At 60.1% G+C, this 19,512-nt stretch overlaps 1 protein-coding gene across 1 annotated transcript; it reads left to right on the top strand.

Annotated features, from left to right (window-relative positions):
• Positions 1-818: 818 nt before the first annotated feature.
• Positions 819-12,668, top strand: IHH (Indian hedgehog signaling molecule). Its single transcript, XM_039555562.1, has 3 exons — positions 819-1,593; positions 7,277-7,538; positions 10,610-12,668. The coding sequence occupies exons 1-3, from the start codon at positions 1,294-1,296 to the stop codon at positions 11,269-11,271; spliced, it is 1,224 nt and encodes a 407-aa protein (XP_039411496.1). The 5' UTR covers positions 819-1,293; the 3' UTR covers positions 11,272-12,668.
• The last annotated feature ends 6,844 nt before the right edge of the window (positions 12,669-19,512 follow it).

The following is a 19,512-nucleotide window of genomic DNA, read 5'->3' as shown; positions in this document are numbered from 1 at the left end:
TCCCCCGCCTGCATCCCTCTTGCCCAGGTTGCTCGGTGCTGCTGAGACCAGCAAAGCCCTGCAGCCAGAGCTGGATGTCTGGCTGGCTATTCCAACCTGGCCACTGTGTATCCCTATGAGTGACCTGTGCCCTGTGCCCACTGAAGAGCTGACAAGGGAACATCCCTGAGAGAGTTGTGTGTGTGTGGGCATCCCAAGGCACTGCCTCACCTGGGAAGATCCTAGGGAACCAGAGGGTGTGCAAGTGGACCTGTGCCGGACCCCTCCCCGGCACACAGCTGGGGGAGAACCGGGCGGGGGGGGCCTGCAAACCCTCGCTCCTGAAATCAGGGTGTTATATTTACTTTCCCCTTTTGGCAGCTAGAAGGGGAAGCCCATCCCAGCCCCTCATTGTTGTCTCAGCGAGTTAATCAGATGCCATAATCCTGTTGTGGAAATATCGGGCCTCCCTGGAAACAATGGGGAGCGAGAATATTGTGGTTAAATTTCAACCAGCTGCCTCCCTGCTCTGTTTGATCCCCGCCCGCAGGCCCGGGCCCCTGGCGAGCAGGCGGCGCGGCGGGGGCCGGAGCCCCGGGGGTGCCACCCCGCGCCCACTCCGCCGCGAGGGAGCCCCCGCAGGACGCCCCGCGAAGGGGGGCGAAGGGTGTGCGGCGGGCCGGGAGCGCCTTGGGGCGGCGGCGGGGCTGCCCCGGGGGGCAGGTGGCGGCGGGCACCCCCAGCGGGGTGGGCTGCAGGGCTCGGCAGGGGGGAGGAGGCTGCGGGCTGCCCGGGGCAGGTTCCACGGGGAGGAGGCGAGAGAGGGAGGGCGCTGGGAGGCTGGGACACGGGCAGGGTGCGGTCCTGGCGGTTCCCGGTCCCGGATCTCTTCAATTTCCCCTCTCACTCCTGCCCGGGGAGCGGAGGCAGCAGCGGCTCCGGCTCCGGCTCCAGCCCCGCCGCGCTGACCGCTGAGGCGCAAACCGCGGAGGGCTCCGGCAGCGCCGAGCCCCGCGCCCCGCGCCCCGCAAGCGGCCGCTCGCCTGCCAAAACAAACGGCCCTTCGCTATTTATTGCCGCCGGCGGGCCACAGCAGCTCAGAGCGGGCCGACGCCAGCCCGCCGCACCGGGCAGCCGGAGCGCACCCGCGCCGGGCAGCCGCCGCGCCCCGCCGCCGCCACCGGCACCGGCACCTGCCCGCCGGCTGCGCGCCGCATGGGGAGCCCCGGGCCGGGCGGCGGGAGCGGCGGCCGAGCCTAGCGGGGACCCCGGAGCCGCCGGTGCCCCGGGCCGCCCGGGGCCGCCGGGCGCGCCATGAAGCCGGCGCGGCTGCTGCTGCTGAGCGGGTGCGCGCTGCTGCTGGCGCCGGCCGTGCTCTGCTGCGGGCCGGGCAGGGTGGTGGGCAGCCGCCGCCGCCCGCCCCGCAAGCTCATCCCGCTCGCCTACAAGCAGTTCAGCCCCAACGTCCCCGAGAAGACGCTGGGGGCTAGCGGCCGCTACGAGGGCAAGATCGCGCGTAACTCGGAGCGCTTCAAGGAGCTGACGCCCAACTACAACCCCGACATCATCTTCAAGGACGAGGAGAACACTGGCGCCGACCGGCTCATGACCCAGGTACGGCCCCGCTGCCGCCCGGTTCTACCCCCGCGCCGGGCATCTGCGGGCACCGGGACTGCCCCAGAGCGCCTTGCTACCCACTCTCCGGGAACCGTGCGGGCCCGGCGCTGCGGCTTCCCCGTCCTGCCCCGGGCATCCCGGTGCCGGGTCCGGGCTGCCGGCGTGCAGCGAGTGCATCTCCCTTCGTCGGGCTCTGCAAAGCTCTGTCCCTTCGGCTGCGCTGTGCGCGTCGGACAGCACGCTGCGCCTTGGGACGGCAGCACCCTGCTCCCGGAACCGGCAGCACCTTGTCCCCCGAGATGGCAGCACCTTGCCCCACTGCTCTTCGGAGCCTGTGGCAGCCGTGTTTGGCTGCACCCTGAGGTACGCCCTTGTGACTCCCGAGCTGGCAACACTTTGCGTTGCTGCCCCTCAACTCTCGTCCCACTGGCCCCCAGGCTGGTATAACCTTGCACTCCAAGCTGGCAGCAGCCGTCCCTGGTGCCCCGGAGCTATGCCACACTGCCCCCGATCCGGCAGCATCCTTCCACATCCCCTCGATCCGGCAGGGCTGTGCCGCGCTGTTCCCTGGTCAGGCAGCACCCTGCCCCATGCAGCCATGTCGCCCTTGCCCCTCTACTCTGCCTGCCCAGTGGCAGAACAGGCAGCCTGCCTGTTGGATCCGAGGGACAGACCGGAGCCTGGTGTGCTGGCAGGGAGCAGAGTAGGTTCCAGGAGTGCTCTTGCTGACCTCGTCCCCATTCTGACACTGAAACCCTCAGTGCCCCCCTCTTGTTGCATATCTCGTGTGGGATGGTGAAGGGTGCTCAGTGGGAACTGCTTGCTGTGCTCAGGGCTGGGGACAACCTGTTACTGCAAATGCCCTGTTGCTGTCAGCTTACAAGTGCCCTGGGCCGGCAGGAGGGACGGGGGGGTGGACGACACAGACGACAGCAGAGGAGGGGGGGTGATGCTGGACGAAGGTTACTCTGTGTTTTAATATTGCCAGGAGAATGCCTGAGGGTTTCAGGAATGCAGATAAGGAGCCGCACGGCCTTGCTAAGAAACCTGGCCACCAGCCTCAGCAGGGTTACAGCCTTAACAAGATCCTGGGGGAAGCAGAGGGCAGCTGGGGCTGTCCTTCTGACCACTGCATCCCCCGGTCAGGGGCTGGCGGATGGGTGAACATGGGTGACTGTCATGGTCGGCACTGAACAAAGCCCTGGCCATAGTTTCTGACCAAGGTGTTGATAACATTAGGAGGTAAGGCTGCTTGGGTGCTGGCTTGACAGCTCTTCAACCCCGTGTGCCCTGAGAGCAGGTCCCTTAGGGCAGGGACCATGGTCCAGCTTGGTTTTCAGGCTGGGGACTGTAGCAGAGGGACCGGGATCCCCCTGCAAGGCAGCAAGCTTAGGGAGTTGCACAAGTTGTGGTTGCTGGTGACTGGAGCCCTGGGGCTGGGCTGTAACCTGCCTTCCCTGGGGAACAGCTTCAGGGATATTTGAGGAAGCAGTGAGCTCCGCTGGTCCATGCATCGGGGAAGCGGTGGACATCATTGGAGGCAGGAGAGTGCTTCTCGCCGTGTTTTCTCCTGAGAGCGCTCCCACCACCTTCTCTAATCCAGGCAGTGCCCCTCAGCACACCTGGGAGAGGGAGGGCTCTGTGTCCCACCTGCCAGCCTAACGTATCATGCTGTACCACTGCCTTGTTGACAGAGTACCTAGAAGCATCCTGGTCTTCTTGGGCTGCACAAACGAGGGTTTACTCCAGCAGGGTCCCTGGCCACCACACGTCCATGCACAGATGGGTACCACCATGCCTTGGGCAGCTCTGCAAGCAGTTGTTCCTCTTGCTATGGAGGTAGCATGATTTCTGCCATCCCACAGCCCTCTGGAATATTTCTGTGGCTCCTGGCTGGAGGAGATGCCCTCAGATATGGGAATTCTGGCTTTGACACCATGTCCTGTGTTGGTATGGGTTGGGAAAGGCCATTGACCCAACTCCTTGTCCCTTCCCCCAGAGCACTGGCTTTTACTGCTGTTGACTCACTTCAAACCTGTTTTCTTTCCCCAAGTCCAAGGGTCTGGGTGTCCCAGGCAGCCGGAAGATGTCGCCTGCTTAGAGGAGTGGGTAGTGCTGCTCTCTGCCCGCCTTTCCTTTATCGTTTCATCTTCCTCAAGAATTCCAGTGTGTTTGCTCTCACTGGTCCCACTCGGAGGTGCTGAGATAAGGCTGGAGGCAGAACCTGCCTCACCTCTCCCCAGGAGCCTGGCCCAGGAATGCCATGGGTCCCCTGCCCCCATGGAGTCCCCAACTCAGCCTCTCCCTACCCCAGCCATCATCACTTGCAGCCACTCTTTGCCCAACTGACACAGAGACCATCCTTGCAGTGGTGAGGAATCTCTCATGCAGACCTTGGGGTAGGACTTTTGGCTTCCTTTGGGGGAAGCCTCACTTCAGGAGGAGATGCTAGTAAGACCCCTCTTCTCCTGGCCAGACTCTGGACATGGGAGTAGCTGTGGCCAAGCTCCATTCACAACGCCTCTTCTGAGACTGTGGTCACACCTGAATGTCCTTCATACTTTCCCTGAGATGACCCTGGAGTCCCTGCTGACTGCACCCCATCTTGGAGCTCTGCCCTGCTGCCTTCCCTAAAGTGGTTTGGCTTGCCCCACAGGACATGGTTCTGTCCCCATTATGGACACAAAAAGAGAGATGCAAGGATTGGGCAGAAGGTGGGTAGAGCTCCTTTGCTCAGCCCAGCCCAACATCCCCAGGGTCTTCACCATGAGGTACATGGGACAGCAGAGGCACCAGTTTAGTGTGGTCATATGAGACCCCATCCTGCATGTCAGCTGGGGGTGCTGGTCATCTGCACCACTACAGGGACAAGCTGTGCCCTCGCTGCAATCACCATCAAACACACACCCTGTGGTCAGCCCATGCTGATGAGTTTTCTGCTCTCTGCCTACCTGATTGTGCAGGCAGCAGAGTCCCTGGGCAGGCAATGCCCATCCCTACCTACTTCGTGCAGCTCATGCCCGCTCCCTGACTATTGCTGCTGGCTCTTTACCCATCCCTGTCCATCCCTGTCCATCCCTGTCCATCTCTGTCCATCCCTGTCGTTTGTTGTCTTCTTTGTGCCTCCTGTGCCTGCTCCCTGCTCGTCCCCACCCTGCACATCACTGCTCAGCCTTGCCTATCACTGCTTGCTCCCTACTTACTTTTGCTCATCCCTGCCTGTTTCTCCTTCGTAGTTGCTTCTTCCCTGCCCATCCATGACTGTTCCTTGTCCGCTGCTGCCCTGCCCACCAGTTCCCCACCCGTTAGTACGTGCTTCCTCCCCGACCTTCCTGAGCCTGCCTGGTCCTTGTCCATCAGTACCTGCTCCTAGCCCGTCCCTGCTGGTCCCCTCCCGCGCTCTGACACCTGCTGGACACCGATGGCACCGACAGAGCCGGGGACGGGGTGCTCCAGGGCTCTGCCTGACTCTGTCCCTGCCTGGGGGAAAAGGCTTGCACAGTCTCGTTGTTTTTTTGTGCGGGCAGAGTGCCCCTGGAGGACAGAAGGGCTGGGGCAGTGAGGGCCGGAGGGGTGCCCAGAGCGGGGTGCTGGCATGGTAGTGGCAAGAGAGTGCCTGGAGTGTTGCCCGGGGGATGCAGGGGAGCTTCAGGGATTCCCTCCTTGCTTCCAGTGCTGAACTGCCTTACTGCGGGGTCCCGCTGGGGCTGGGGACCTTGGGAACAGCTTGTCCCATGTGCCAAGTGGCACCATGGTGGTGCTGGACGGGGACAAAAGTCACTCTCCTCCCTATTCCTCCTCCCCTCACCTAGCAAACTGTTTGTCCAGCACCTTCCTAGCTTATCTCCCCACGCCCAGGGAGCTGTGGGATGACGGCAGACCTCATGTGGGGCAAAGGCCTGCCTGGCACTGCCCTTCCCAGGGCCTGGACCCTGCCAAGTGCAAGCAGGTTTCCCCAAGAGCAGCAGCGCCCACCTTCCTAGGATGGGAGCAGGTGCTTGGGGATAGGGTGATGACCTGCATTTTGGTCCCTGCGGAAGCAGTGCTGGGGCGTTTCTGAGCCCAGGGATGTAGCCAGCATCAGGTTTTAGAGCCCTGGCTCATGCTTGCTGTAACTGTCTCAAGACCCACAACATGGTGGTGGGGAGTTCCAGTACTGAGCTGGCATCAGGTAAAAACATCCCCAGCAGTGGCTCTTTTTTAAGCTGCTGTCCATTAATTTCATTTAATGCTTCCCAGGACTGGTTTTGTGCATGACTGTGAATGCTCTGTCCTTTGCCTTGATTTTATGGGACTCATTGTTTCCTGGGGAATGGCAGTGAGAGGAGCATCGGAGTCTTTTACCTCTGTGGAGGCAGAGCTCTCCCACCCAGCGAGCACTGGCCAGTGACAGTGGGACTCCTGATCCAGCTGGAGGCCTCAGAACCAGCTGTACCTGTGGCTGTGACCCTCAGCCCCTGGAGATGGCATAAAAACACCCCAGTCCCAGCTTGTCTCTTTTAAATTGTCATTGGTTTTATACACAGTTTCACTTGGTGTGATTCTTAGGGTGTGCTGTGCAGGGCCAGGAGTTTGATCCTATGGGTCACTTCCAACTCACTCTGTTCTGTGATTCTTCAGGACCTCACAGAATTTCCTTTTTGGGCTGCACAGTCCTAGTCCATTCACCTGGTTTTCTGTAGAAGCTCCCATGTTGCTTTTCCTACACCTTTTCTATCTCTTCTCTATCCCTTTAGCATCAGGGCAAGGGACAAAAAGCTGGGGCTGTGCTTTTGCAAGTCAAGTCTGCAGAGTTTTGGTCTTTCCCTGACTTTCATCTGTGGCTGGGGAGTGTGGGGCAGGGGAGGACAGGGCTGGGAGGACTGTGAAACAGGCAGTTGGGACTGGCATCCCTCTGCTTGCTGGGAGGACTGCCATGGGCACCGTACTTGCATGCGTGACCTCTGTGGCCACCACATCTGAGGCTTTTAAGATCCACTGCTGTTCCTCAGCCCAGGATTTTCAGCCCTTGTGGTGCAGAGAGGTGAAGGGGGCTTCTTGCCACATCCTTTCTGTTCCAGCACAACAGAGTTCTTGGGCAGGTTTGGCACTTCCCACAGGAGCAGAGGCTGGATGAAGCTATGAGGCTGCTCAGTGCTGTGTCCTGGCTACTCAGGAGCTGAGGAGCCAGACCAAGCAGAGCTGTGCTGAGGACCGGGCAGGATGTTTCATTTGTGCCTGGAGGCAGCCCTAGAGACCCTGGGAGCTCCTCCCAGCCAGGAAGCAGCAGGACTGAAGCTCCTGTATCCTCCTCCTGTCAGATGGGAACCGCAGGGGTACAGTTAGCACAGGGCAGGTGTCCAGTGAGCAGAGAGGGTGTTTCAGCCCAGCGCAGGCTGCATTGCCCAACAGGCTCTCAAATGAGCCTGGAATTGGGGGAGAGAGGGAGGAGGAGAAGGGTACCCTGTTGGATGCACACTCCTCTGCCCAACAGTGGGGTATCAGGCTCTGCAGGGAGTTTGGAGACCATGGGATAGACAAGGCACCTCATATTCTCAGATCTTCCTCTGCTGGACCAGCCCCCAAGGGCCTGAGGGCCCAGGAAGGCTTAATGGAAGCATGGTGGGATGCAGCCTGCCAACCAGGCAGCTAATTCCTCCTTCCAAAAAGCTTTTACTGACTCTGTTCCTCTGCTCTACAGCGCTGCAAGGACCGCTTGAACTCCCTGGCCATCTCTGTCATGAATCAGTGGCCAGGGGTGAAGCTGAGAGTGACAGAGGGCTGGGATGAGGATGGGCACCACTCGGAAGAGTCACTGCATTACGAGGGCCGAGCTGTGGACATCACAACCTCGGACAGGGACCGCAACAAGTACGGCATGCTGGCTCGCCTGGCCGTGGAGGCTGGCTTCGACTGGGTCTACTACGAGTCCAAGGCACACATCCACTGCTCCGTCAAGTCAGGTAAGACTGGCTGGGGGGCAGTGAGCGGAGCTAGGAGCCAGACCCCCTCTTGCAGTGTACCCAGGGAGCCTGGCTGGCTGGCTGGGGTGCTCCTGCAGGGGGTGCCGGCTCTTGCATCCTGATTTCCGTATCTGGGCCGACAGTCAGGTGAGGAGTGAGTCACACACCTGTGGCCAGCCATTGCGATGGGGCAAATTCCCTATCTGGCTCCCATAGACCTACATCTTGACCCACCCACTCTATCCTCCTCCTTTTCTCAGCCCACATCCCTTTCTCTCCCAGCCTGACCCCCCCAGTTTTCCCATCGCACCTATCTGCCCTGCCTCTGCCCTTGCAGTCCCTTAGTGCCCATGCTCAGCCTCATCCAGCCCTGCTCTGCTCCGCTGCTGGCTGCTTTTGAGCTTATGCTGCGGCAGCAGCATCTGCCCATCCCTGCCTAGCCAGGCTTGGGGTCAGGGACACCAGGCAGGGACAGGCCAGGGCACCCTGGGATCAGCTCTTGGCTGTGCAGCACCATGTGCAGAGAGGGAGCAGAGCTGGGTGGTGCTTTGAAGGGTGCTGTCATCGCTGGTGGTGTTTGCTTCCTCCTGTGCGGTGCAGTGGGGGCGGCGGGGTGGAGGCAGGGGGAGCCGCTCTCAGGCCCTGCCCGTGGCCGGGAGGGGATCGCGTGGGGTGCGAGCCCCCCGCAGCCCGGGAGAAGCGGCGCTGCCCGGGATGCGGCTCCCGCAGGAGCGGCCGCGCTGGCTGCGGGCTGCAGAGGGCAGCAGCGCCCGCGCACGGCGCCGGCCCGCGCCGGGAGGGGCCGTGCTGTGCCCGTGTCGCGACAGGCCGGGGAGGGCTCTGCTGCTCCTGGGCTGGCCTGGGCACGGGGGCAGCCTCGGCGGCTGCTGGCACTCGCAGCCCGCGCGGCAGGGCCGTGCCCGCCCACGGAGCCCTCGCACACACGCCCCACACCCGTGCCCGCACACCCGAGGGCCGCACGCCACGCGCGGTGCCGGGACCGGTGTGTCTGTGCTGCCCTGCGTCTCTCGGCCCCGGGCTCACTTCCCACCGCACTGTGCCTGTCCTACTGCCCTAGCCCGCAGCCAGCGGCTCGACACCCCCAGACGCCAGCCTGGCCCCCCGCACTGACCCGCTCCCCGTGCTGATGCCAGGACGGGCACAACGCCGGCCGGCGACGGAAGTGGGGCGACCACGCCGCAGAGAGGGAGCGATGCACCCCGAAGAAGAGGGACAAAACGTGGCCGGAGGACCAGGGCTCCCGTGCCCCGGGGCACCCTGTGGGGCTGGCAGGAGGAGTGGGGCCAGGCTCTGAAGCAAGGACCATGACCCCACAGCCATGAGGCTGGCCAGAGGAGTGGGGCTGTGCCCCTGGAGAAAGACACAGGCTCTTGAATCCTGGGATGTTCCCCTTGGACCAACCGAAGAGGGATGCCATAATGCAAGCAGCAGACTGGGGCCCTGAGGCCTTGAAGGGCTTCTAGAGGCTAGTCATATTCCCCTCACTCTGCAGCAGCTCCTCAGGGCTCTGAGTCCCCCATATTTATCCCCAAGGCCATGGGGAACCCAAGAGTGCGTGGTGGAAGCCGTGGGGTACACATCCTGATCCCCTCAGAACTGTGTACAGAGGGCAGCCGGGCTGCCCCTGCCTCTTAGTAAATGGCTTTTATTTTTGTATGAATGGCCACATGGCCTGTTGTATGTATTGTGTCTCCTTGGGTCCTTCCCTACAACCACCTACCCCTCCATGCCCAACACCTATGCCCTCCACTTCTGCCAGGCACCCCTCTCACCCTCCTGCAACCCCTCCTCATGGCTCTGCTGCCAGCCAGGGGATGCAGGGTGCAGGATTTGGGACCTGGCCTCTGGGGCAAGGACAGGGTGGACACTGCACCTCATCTGAGCAATAAAAGGATTCTGTCCCAGAGATGGATGCCTCTCTTCATGGGCCTGGGGGCTGGGATTTGGCTCTGCCCAAACCTGGGGAGTGATGGGGGCAGTGCCATCTGGGTGGGGACACTCAGGGATTAGATGAGGGAGCTGGGAGAGAGCCCTGAGAAGGGGCTAAGAGCTCAAGGATGTAACTGTGCAGGGCTAGGAGCAGGACCCTAAGATGAGATGCCACTGGCAGATGGTGGGAGGGCATCATATAGACACTGAGATGGGAGTTGCTGGGACTCGGGAGAACACTGCTGCTGAGGTAGCTAACCACCATTCCTTGGGAAGCCAGGGTTCCCCTGCTGAGTGCCAGAATGGGCCCCTGGTGACACTTGGTGACTTGCTGCATTTTTTCATCTGGGAACGGGTAGGACCCTTGTGCCACCATCCCAGGAGACAAGCCACAGAGAATTTGGGTTTTTTTACCCTGTGACAATCATTAGGGAAGCTCTGCCCAGGAGGCTGATGGCTTTTGCACAATGATGGCCACAGGTTGTGGCCAACTCCCGACAACCCAGAGAAGCAGGAGCTGGCTGACATCAGTGGTGCAGGGGTGAGCAGGTGGGAGAAGGAAGCAGGACTGCCGCATGGGGCGAAGGGGTGCTGCAGTGCTGGGAAAGGGCGCTGCATCCTGCGCTGTTCCTTGCAGCATCCTCCCAAGCAGTACCGAGGACCAGCACTGCAGGGAACGGAGATGCTGTGGGCATATGCAAAGTGAGACCAAGCACTCTGCTCCTCAGCCTGCCACCGTCTCAGTGCTCTGCCTCTGCTTTTTCAAACTTCAGGTGCCCCCTGGTAGTGTTCTGCACGTTTCAGGCTGTGGTTGTGTCCCACTCTGCCTGCCTGTTTTGGGCTTTGGGACCTGGCTCTGTACAGCAGGCTCAATGCCATGGGACCGTGCTGGAGTCCCCAGGTGCCCCCTCAAGTGACATGGTGGCTGGGGGATGAGGCGCCTAGGGGAAATTTGTGGCTGGGGGTGTGTAGGAAACAAGCTCACATTGCTGATGCCAGGGCGGGGTTATCCCTGGCTGGGCAAAGCCAGGCAGACTGGGAAGGTGTCTATGCACAGTGGAAAGGTGGTGCTGAGGGTGTGGCTGATGGGTAACCCTCCTGTCCTCTCTCTCCCTGCGCAGAGCACTCGGCCGCTGCGAAGACGGGGGGCTGCTTTCCCGGGCGGGCACTGGCAACGCTGGAGGACGGTGCCCAGACGCCACTGTGGGCACTGCGCCCGGGCCAGCGAGTGCTGGCAATGGACGGGGCGGGCAGGCCCACCTACAGTGACTTCTTGGCTTTCCTGGACAAGGAGCCCCGTGCCCTCACCACCTTCCACGTCATCGAGACACAGGAGCCGCCCCGGCGCCTGGTCCTGACGCCCACCCACCTGCTCTTTGTGGCAGAGAACGCTTCGGCGCCCACCGCCCACTTCCGCCCCATCTTTGCCAGCCTTGTGCACCCAGGACACTTCGTGCTGGTGGTGGCTGCGGGGGGCAGCTTGCAGCCTGCTGAAGTGGTGCGGGTGTGGGACCGGAGAGACGTGGGAGCCTATGCCCCGCTGACACGCCATGGGACACTGGTGGTGGACGGCGTGGTGGCCTCCTGCTTTGCTCTGGTGCAGGAGCAACAGCTGGCACAGCTGGCCTTCTGGCCACTCCGGCTCTACCACAGCCTGGTGGGGTGGCCAGGGGTGCAGGGGGATGGTGTGCACTGGTACTCAGGGCTGCTCTACCGCCTGGGCAGGCTGCTCCTGCCCCCTGACAGCTTCCACCCACTGGGGATATCCCAGGCGGAGAGCTGAGGGTGCACCACAGCCCCAGCCAGCACAGCTGGTGGAGGTGGTGGCTGCAGGGTGACTCACTGGGGGCCAGCACCCCCTCCCAAAGCTGGGTGCCCATGGGGAGCTGCCTCCAGCCCTGCCTTCTTGGGGTACAGCCACCTCCTGGTTGGGGAGCACCGAAGCTCCATGGTGTGCCTCCTCCCTGTTCACCACCTCACCCCCTGCTCCTGGGGACAGGAGAGAGGCATGAAGGGTTTTCCCCGGGACAGGAGGTGCCCCCGGCTGGATCCACATGCTGCTATGTGTGTGTGTGTGTGCGATGTGTGTGTGCATGTGCCAAATTAGCTAATGATGGAGGTCTGATAGACGAGTGGGAGGGGGAAGAGGAGAGAGCCCTGGCTGCTCCGCTGTGGCTCCCAGCCTGCCTGCACCCAGTGGGGAAGTTCTGGGAGAGGGGCCCAGGGCCCTTTGCTGGGCAGCCTGCGTGGGAATGCGACAATGCTGTTTCCACCCCTGGGACATGGCAGCTGGGAGGAGAGTGACCCAAGTACTGGGACTGTGCCTTGTCCTTAGCCCATGTGCAGGGGCACCCAAAACAAGCAGGGGTGGGGGTCTGGCACTGCTCTGGCATGAGACCTCTGGCTTGGTGACACAAGTGCCACTGGAGTGATAGACTGGGGAGTGAGATGCCCCAAGCCAGCAACCAGAGCCAACCAGCTGGGCATCCCGTGGGGCCGCTGTGACAGCATGGGGTGCTCTGACTGGCAAGAGCGGGCTGCAGAGGCAGGCACATGGGCAGAAGGGTGCAAATGCCAGCCAGGCATAGCCACGCACTGGTAGTAGCAAGCGTGGGGACAGTCAGGGCTGCAACCCCAGCCTGCTGGAGTCTGAAGAAAGAGGCAGAGGAGAAAACCTTGAATCCAGCCTTGAACTGGCTCAGCCCAAAAGCCTTTTCCCCACCCCAAAGCTAAAAAAACTCCTCAAGCTTCAGACCCTGGCTGGCCTGACCTCCCCAAGCCCTCAGTACCCCAAACCCTCAGGTTTGGTACTTGCTTCCAGCACAATTTCTGTATTTTCTCTACTGAGACTCATACATAAAAGACCAAATTTGGTCTATTTTCCTTTTTTCTTTTTTTTTTTTAATGTCTGGGCCCCTCCCCAAACCCCCAGTTCATTGCTGCTCACCCACTCCTGGGATATGGGGAGAGTCCCATCAGAGCTGCAGCCACAGTTTCCCCACTCCAAATCCTAGCTAGGGCCTCAGCCTTCCCTAGCTCCACGTAAGGGGAGGGGAGGGGGCTGAGGGAGGCTGTGACCCGTGTCCCCCCCGTAGCATTGCGCATCTTTATTTATTTATCTGCTCTTTGTATGTACCATAGATGGGAGGCAGTGTGGGCGCGTGCAGGGTGAGACGGAAGTGCGGGGCAGGGGTGGGAAATTGTTTGGGGGGGGGGGGGTGATTTTTTTTTTTTTTTAAACAAAAAGCAGAAATTATTTAAAGATTATTTTAAAGCACAGCTTTTATGGTGATTGTTGTCCAGGATGAAGTGAGAGAGCGCAAGCATGGCCAATGGCAGGTGTATTTTTGTCTCTTCACTGGATGTACCTTTTCAGGTTGGGGACGCAGCCCAATAAATCCATCGTCTCCCTGGAGGGAGCTCTGAACTCTGGTGCAGGGAGGGCAGGCAGGGATCGGGGATGCTTACTGTGCCCATTGTTAAGGGGCAGGCAGGGCTAGAGGGCGTCTTGTGCTTCTCTAGGAGCAAGATTTGGTAACCCCGGTGCCCTCTACCCAGAAGGATGACATCTCTCTCCTCACTACTTCATCCATACCCAGGGGAAGTGGGCAGCTGGAGGCTGTGGGATTGACCCAGTCTACACGGGACCAAACTGTCATTAGGGCTACCTGGAAACTAGGGCAAGTGGGGCAGGATATAGTAGGGACAGCCACTGTGGGGCTGCCAGGGATATCTCTATGTCCCAGTCTGGACTCACCACCTCAGTGCCTGTCCATCCTTCTGTACCACCCCCAATCACCACAACACCCACTGACCCAGAGGATGGACCCTGTATCCTGTAGACAGGTTTCCAATGTCACTAGTGCCAGTCAGTGCTGTCCCTCACCCTTTGTCAGCCCTCTCCCCCCTCTACTCCATCCCCATGGCAGCAGAAGGAGAGTCCACCAGCCAGCACCCCACACAGCCTCCCCATACCTGTCCCACCCACACACCTCTCTGTACACACCCTGCCCCATCTCCAAGCTGCCCCGCCGTGGTCTCCTGGGCCGTGCTGGGATCAGGATCTTCCTAGGGCTTTCCCTGGGCCCCACAGCATGGCAAGTGTGAAGCAATTCGGCAGCAGGCTGTCAGCGAGGGCCCTCATCACCGGGCTAATTTAAGGGCTCTGCAAGGCGGCAGAGCTAATTTAATTAGGTTCTTATTACAGAGAAGGACAAATTGGTCCCCGGGGGGGCCGCGGGGTCAGGCTTTCGAGAGGTGCTTTATGGAGTGAAATTTCAATCAGGCTGTTGTCGCAGGCAGGGGGAGCCAGAGGCAGGGGATGCATGAGGAGAGGATACGCTCTTTGGGGTGACCGCTGGGGGAGACCATCTCCAGGTCCAGGTTTTTAGGGAATCAGTGAGTGTGGGGGAAGAATTCTTTGCCCCATTCGGGGGATGCTGCAGGGTATGTGGCGGCTGCTTTGGGGTGGAGGCAGGGAAAGCAGGGAGGGCCTGGCTCTGCGCTGGCTTCAGGGCAGTGAGAGGAAGGGGAAACACCCGTGAGAAAGATGCTGGGGTCTTTCTGAAGCTCTATTAACTCCCCCAGAGCTCTATAACCCCTCATGTAAAGAATCTTGAGGACGAAATGATGTCCAGCTGACAGACAGGACTTACCGGGGTCTCTTCCTTGCCCGGATGTCATCCCCTATCTTGTCACTCAGCCCCAGGAGAACCAGGACAGCCTGGGAGCTGCCCCACTGCCCGTGGGCACCTGAAGCAGTCCCATCTCCCAGCATGCCAGTCCCAGGCGAGGGGTGGTCCCAGCAGGGTCCCAGATGGGCGGTGATGGATGGGGATGCTGGTGGGTGGCCGGCAGAAGGGCTGGGCTGGAGGGTCCCACAATGGATGTCTCTCCATCAATTTGTCCTCGTTACCATATGAATGGTGGGTGGGAGGGAGAGGAAGGGCATGTGGCGACAGGAGACACCCCCACATGTTCCCATCTGGGGTAGCACGTCCCCTCCCCATCCCTCCAACCATGTCTGAGCGTATTAAACCAGCTCCAACAACCCCCGGCCTCTAATTCAGCAGAAGAGAGGTGCCACCCCCTATTCAGAGCCTTGAAAAGGCTACAGGGTCCGGCGCTGTTAACAACGGGGGACATGGTCCCCGTCCCCGCCTCTCCCGTCTGTCCCCTCGCCCCACGGCCTTCTGCCGTGGCAGCGCCAGCCAAGCTCGCTCCCGGCTGGCCCGCTGGGTGCTGGGGTCCGGCAACGGAGCGCCAGGGGAGCACTGGGGCTTAGGCAGTGGGAGCGGAGCCTCTTGGAAGAATCCCGTTTGTGGCAGTTTTGAGTGGCACGAGGATGACAGCAGGGTGGGATCCAACCAGTGTCCAAGGCCAAACCTGCCCTGCAGAGCAGCAATGTCTCTGGGCACGGCCGTGGTGTGTCCCCATCGTCCCTGAGCTCCGGGTCCAATGAGGTCCCCATGGCCCGGGCTGTGACGTGACTGGGGAGTGGTGGGGGGGGGGTCACCCCAAAATATCTGTGCCTGAGGACATCGGTACAGCAGGTTGCAGGAACCCTCCTCCCAGCGAGGGCTGACCGACCCATAGCCGCCCGCCAAAAATCCCGGGAGAAGCTGCCCAGCCCGGCTGAGCCCTGCACGCTGCCCGGCCGCAGGTGCCCGCAGAGGCACTCGGTACCAGCCTCCCGCTCTCACTTGCATTAGCCTAATTAAACTTGATGGCTTTTCGGAATGCTGCTGCTCCGGGAGCAGGGGCAGGACCCCGCTCTCTGCAGCGCTGTTATGGTGGGGGGGGGGGAGGGGGGGGGTGTCCCAACTCACTGTCCCCGAGCCCACGGAGCCCCGGGGAGGGGGGTCGTGGTGTGTGCTGCTGAGCCCATCCCGCACCCCGAACTCCTCCTCCATCTCCCCCTCTGTCCCGAGCCCCCCCACCTCTTGCCCCTCTCTCAACCGTGGCACCCGTGTGAGAGCAACGTTGGGAACATCCCCGCACTGCCGGTGCTGCAGAGCCCCTCTGCCTGCGCGTGGCAGCTTCTCCCGGGCGGGGATTGGAGGTGTTTTAGCAGGCAACAGCCTCCGGGAGTCAACCAGAGCCTGCTGTGCCTGGATGAACACCGCGGACAGACAGACAGATGATTTATGACAGTATGCATCCCCCCCACTACACATACTTTTATCCCCTGGACAGACACCTGCCCACCACCGCACTAGACACCCACCAGACACCCACCAGACACCCACCAGATCTCAGAACCGCCATCCAGTGCCACAAATTACTCTCTTTCCAGCTTTATATTCCAGGAGCACCCAGATGTCCCCGTGTCCCTGATCTCTGTCCCCTCCAGGAACAAGCTGGGGGGTACATGCACTTGGCCTATAGCGACAGCAAGACAGTGTGAGGACAACAGGACATGGGCACTCTATGGCAGTGCCCACCTCTGCAGCCATACCCATCCCTGCAGCCATACCCACCCCACATCTGCCAGGTGCAGAGAGTACTCTGGAGCCATGGAGGAGGCTGACAACCTGTCCCACCACACAGGGTGAGCCTTGCCAACCCTCCTGCTGGTGAGGCACCCTTAGCTCCTGCTCCCACAGTGTGGGGTACAGAGCTAACGCATCAACGCCACCCTTTCCCTTCCCTTCCCCCCTCCCCAGTCACCAGGACACACTCAGTACCCACAGTGGGTCCCTGCTGCAGAACTGGCAGAGCTGGGGGTGATGCCAGTGGTCCCCACCCTCCAAACAAGTGAGAGGCAGGCAGGGGTACCTGGGGACAATGCAGGGGGCAGCTGGCATCAATTGCTACCTCGTGTCCCAGTATGAGATGGGGGCTCCCAGCGCTGTGAGAGCAGCGAGCAGGATACAGCCCCAGGAGAAACGCCACCGCCATCCAGCACAGGCTTCCACGAGTGGCTGTGTGGTGCCCTGGGGGGGACTGGGGTGGGGGGTGTGTGAGTATGTGCCCACATGCTGGGGACGAGTAAGAATCTAATCAGGGTCCTTTTCCGTAATAAATCATTTGTCTTAATCCAACGCCCTCCCTCCTGCTCTAATAACTCCCAGCGCTGGGCCCCACAGCCACAACAATGCAGCTAATGGAACAATTTATTTTCATAATGGTGCTGGTGGGGAGAAGGGGTGGCCGGGGTGGGGGCAGCATGGTCTAGGGCAGGAGTTTCTAATTAGTGAATGAAATTTGATGTAAGGCTGGAGGAAGATGGATTCGCTTCCTGACAAGGGGCCTTTCAGCTCATCAAAGCACCCGAACAGGGAGGTAAATTAAATTATTTCTAATTCTTCACTAACCTCCAGGGAGTCACCCTTCCACCAGCAAAAGGTGGGTCCATTCCTGAAATGAGAGGCACTTGAAGGACTGAGGTTAGGTAGAAGGGACCGATGTAAAAGATGGGGATGACAAGATGGGATGGGGTGGGACAGAGGAGCAGGAGAGGCTGCCACTGACTTTGCTGGAAAAATAGGGAGGGAAAAGATGGTGATGGAGGAAAGAGTTGCAAATGGTCAATAAATAAACAACTCCAGGGACTAATGACTAATTTGCTGTGAGTTTTCCATCCATCCCTGTCACCTAACTGGAGTAGAGCTGAAACACAGCCGGTGCTGGGATGGAGCAGAGCAGCCCAGCAGCAAGGAAACAGCATCCCAGCCCTCAGGGAATTTGAGCAGGAACAGCACTTGACTGTGAAGGGGTGACTGATACCAAAGCAGGCAAAGGGCCCAGTGTAGGGGATTGCTTCAACAAAGGCTCTCGTTCGCACGTCTTTGTATAATTTAAGGCCAACACCAATGAGGTTAATGCTTATGGCATAAAGCTGTTCTTGGGATACACAGTATTTTTTTCTAAATGCCCAGCTCCTGCAGACCTGTGATGGAGAGGACAAGTGCACTCCCTCCTAGCTCTCCCTCTTGCAGAGAGACCTTCCAGTGTCAGCCTGCCACTAACGGAGATGTCCCTATTACCAGAGTGCAAAGACGACTTGGTGCTGTGACTGAAATCAGCCCCTGGCTCTACGTGGAGCAGGGAGCATTGCAAGCTGCCCCAAAAGCAGCTAGGGCCATGTCACAGCTCCACTCCCTGTGGGGCCAAGGAAGCCCACTCAGGGACAGCAGGCGGGTTCCCAGGGGACTTGCCGTATGAAATCGTGGACTACATTTCCTGCAAGATCTGCCCTCCCAGCCATCCTCAGCACTGCCAAGCAGTCATGATTGCAGCACAGCCCACGGAGTGAAACAGGGGGATTAGGGGGGCTGTGTCTGACTGCAGGGAGCTGGGGAGGCACGGCAGAGGCAGGGCCCTGCAGCAGTGCCCGAGCTTGCTGCTGGCTGGGCAGCATAGTCCCCTCCCCATCGCTGAGTGAGGTGGAGCTGGGACAGGCGCAGAGCCGGCTGTGCTGACCCAACACTCCAGGAATTTAATTTGTTTAATATATTCCCTGGGAAAGAAGAAAATAAATAAGTGGCACCTTGCTTGCCCCCATGTCTCACTCTCACAACGGAGGTGTCAGCTTAACGAGCCGAAGCCCTCAGCCTGATTAACCAGCCCCTGCTCCCGCTAATAGGGAGCCACCGAGCAGCGTGATTGATGTATGGAGAGCATTAGCCCCCCCAGCCTGGTGCTGGACTGCTGGGCGGGGACACCATGCCCGCCCCAGCCCCTTTGCTCCCGCACTCCGTACCCAGGCCCTGGTCAAGGGCATGTCAAAGGCTTCCTCTTGCCCCAGGAGAGAGTATCCTGCCCCATGGCTCTGTGGCATAGACAGTACCCGAACATGAAGCTGGGGCTGCTTCCGACTCTGGAGGCAGGGACGGACACACTGGTGTCTTTCCACTGCCTGTGAGTCTGTGTGGCACCTTCTCAAAACAGGGACTGAGGACCAGAGTTGTGCAGGGGCTTTGTGCTGAGCTCTAGGTCTCATCCACACTGTCCCCCATGGGCTGGGGTAGGGACACTTGAGGCACAGGGATGTGACAGTGACAATCCAGAGGGAGCCTACAACTCTTGGTAGTTCCTTCAAGGTTTTTTTGCAGTGAGCCCTTGCCATACTCGTAGGGAAAGACACTCCCCCTTTTCACATCCACTCCTCACTCAGGCTCTTCTGCAGCCCTGCTTGCCTATGCCTTCATCTCCCTCTCCCTGGTGTCCCTGGGTCTCACTGCAGAGACGTCACCGTCTCCCACCATTCCTGTCCCATGGCATCACCACCCCCTGCCCCCACTTTGGGAAAGCGTTAATCAGCAGCCAGGGAGACAGGGTAATAAATGGTCGTTATCTTGTTAATGAGCTGACATTAATTAGAGCCCAAGGTCCTGGGAGGAGCAGCTGATTTATCCTGTCACCCCGGGAGCAGGTTAGGTGCTGACTCCATGGAAAGGCCATTAACAGGGAAGAGGTGAGGCTGTGTTTGTGGGGGAAGTGGTGTGTGTGAGGGTGTCACTCCCCCTCACTCCTTCACCCCCAGAGTCCAAACCTGGCTCTGTCCCCCCCGCAGGCAGCAGCTCTGGCTTTGGAACAAGACACAGTGAAGCCAAAACAGAAGATTGTGGAGGTGACGGGAAAAAATCAGAGCTGGGGGATCCTCCTGTGTGCCCAGCAATAGTGGTGCCAGGGGGAAGGTGAACCTGGCTGTGCCAGAGATGTGTGACACCGGACACAATGTGCTGGAGAGCTGTGCTGGGCAAGGGCTGTGGGAGTGGGGGCATGGGGAAGTAGCAGGAGGGACACTGTGCATTCAGTCACTTCCCTGCTTTCCTGGATGATGCTGAGCTATGGAAGATGCTGGCTTGTTTATATCTCCCCCCAAAACACTTGACCTGGGGTGAGGACAGACACTAAGGATGAGCCAAGGTGCTGCTACTTCATTTGGGGGCAAGAGGATGAAGGAGATCTCTGTGTGGATGCTGTGGGCTCATAGTGTTTCAGGATCAGGTGTTTCAGAGCGGTGAGGGGGTAACAGGACTGGAAATGTAGTGGTTATAATCTGAGTCCTTGTAAGAAA

The sequence above is a fragment of the Corvus cornix genome, chromosome 7 (genome assembly GCF_000738735.6).
Source record: "Corvus cornix cornix isolate S_Up_H32 chromosome 7, ASM73873v5, whole genome shotgun sequence".
Taxonomy (NCBI): domain Eukaryota; kingdom Metazoa; phylum Chordata; class Aves; order Passeriformes; family Corvidae; genus Corvus; species Corvus cornix.
The sequence above is the reverse complement of the archived record's forward strand: the minus strand, read 5'-3'. Positions and strand labels throughout refer to the sequence as shown.

Coding starts and splice junctions, on each gene's coding strand:
- IHH (XM_039555562.1), top strand. CDS start 1,294: ATGAAGCCGGCGCGGCTGCTGCTGCTGAGCGGGTGCGCGCTGCTGCTG. Junction 1,594..7,276: donor CCGACCGGCTCATGACCCAG/GTACGGCCCCGC, acceptor TCTGCTCTACAG/CGCTGCAAGGACCGCTTGAA. Junction 7,539..10,609: donor CCACTGCTCCGTCAAGTCAG/GTAAGACTGGCT, acceptor CTCCCTGCGCAG/AGCACTCGGCCGCTGCGAAG.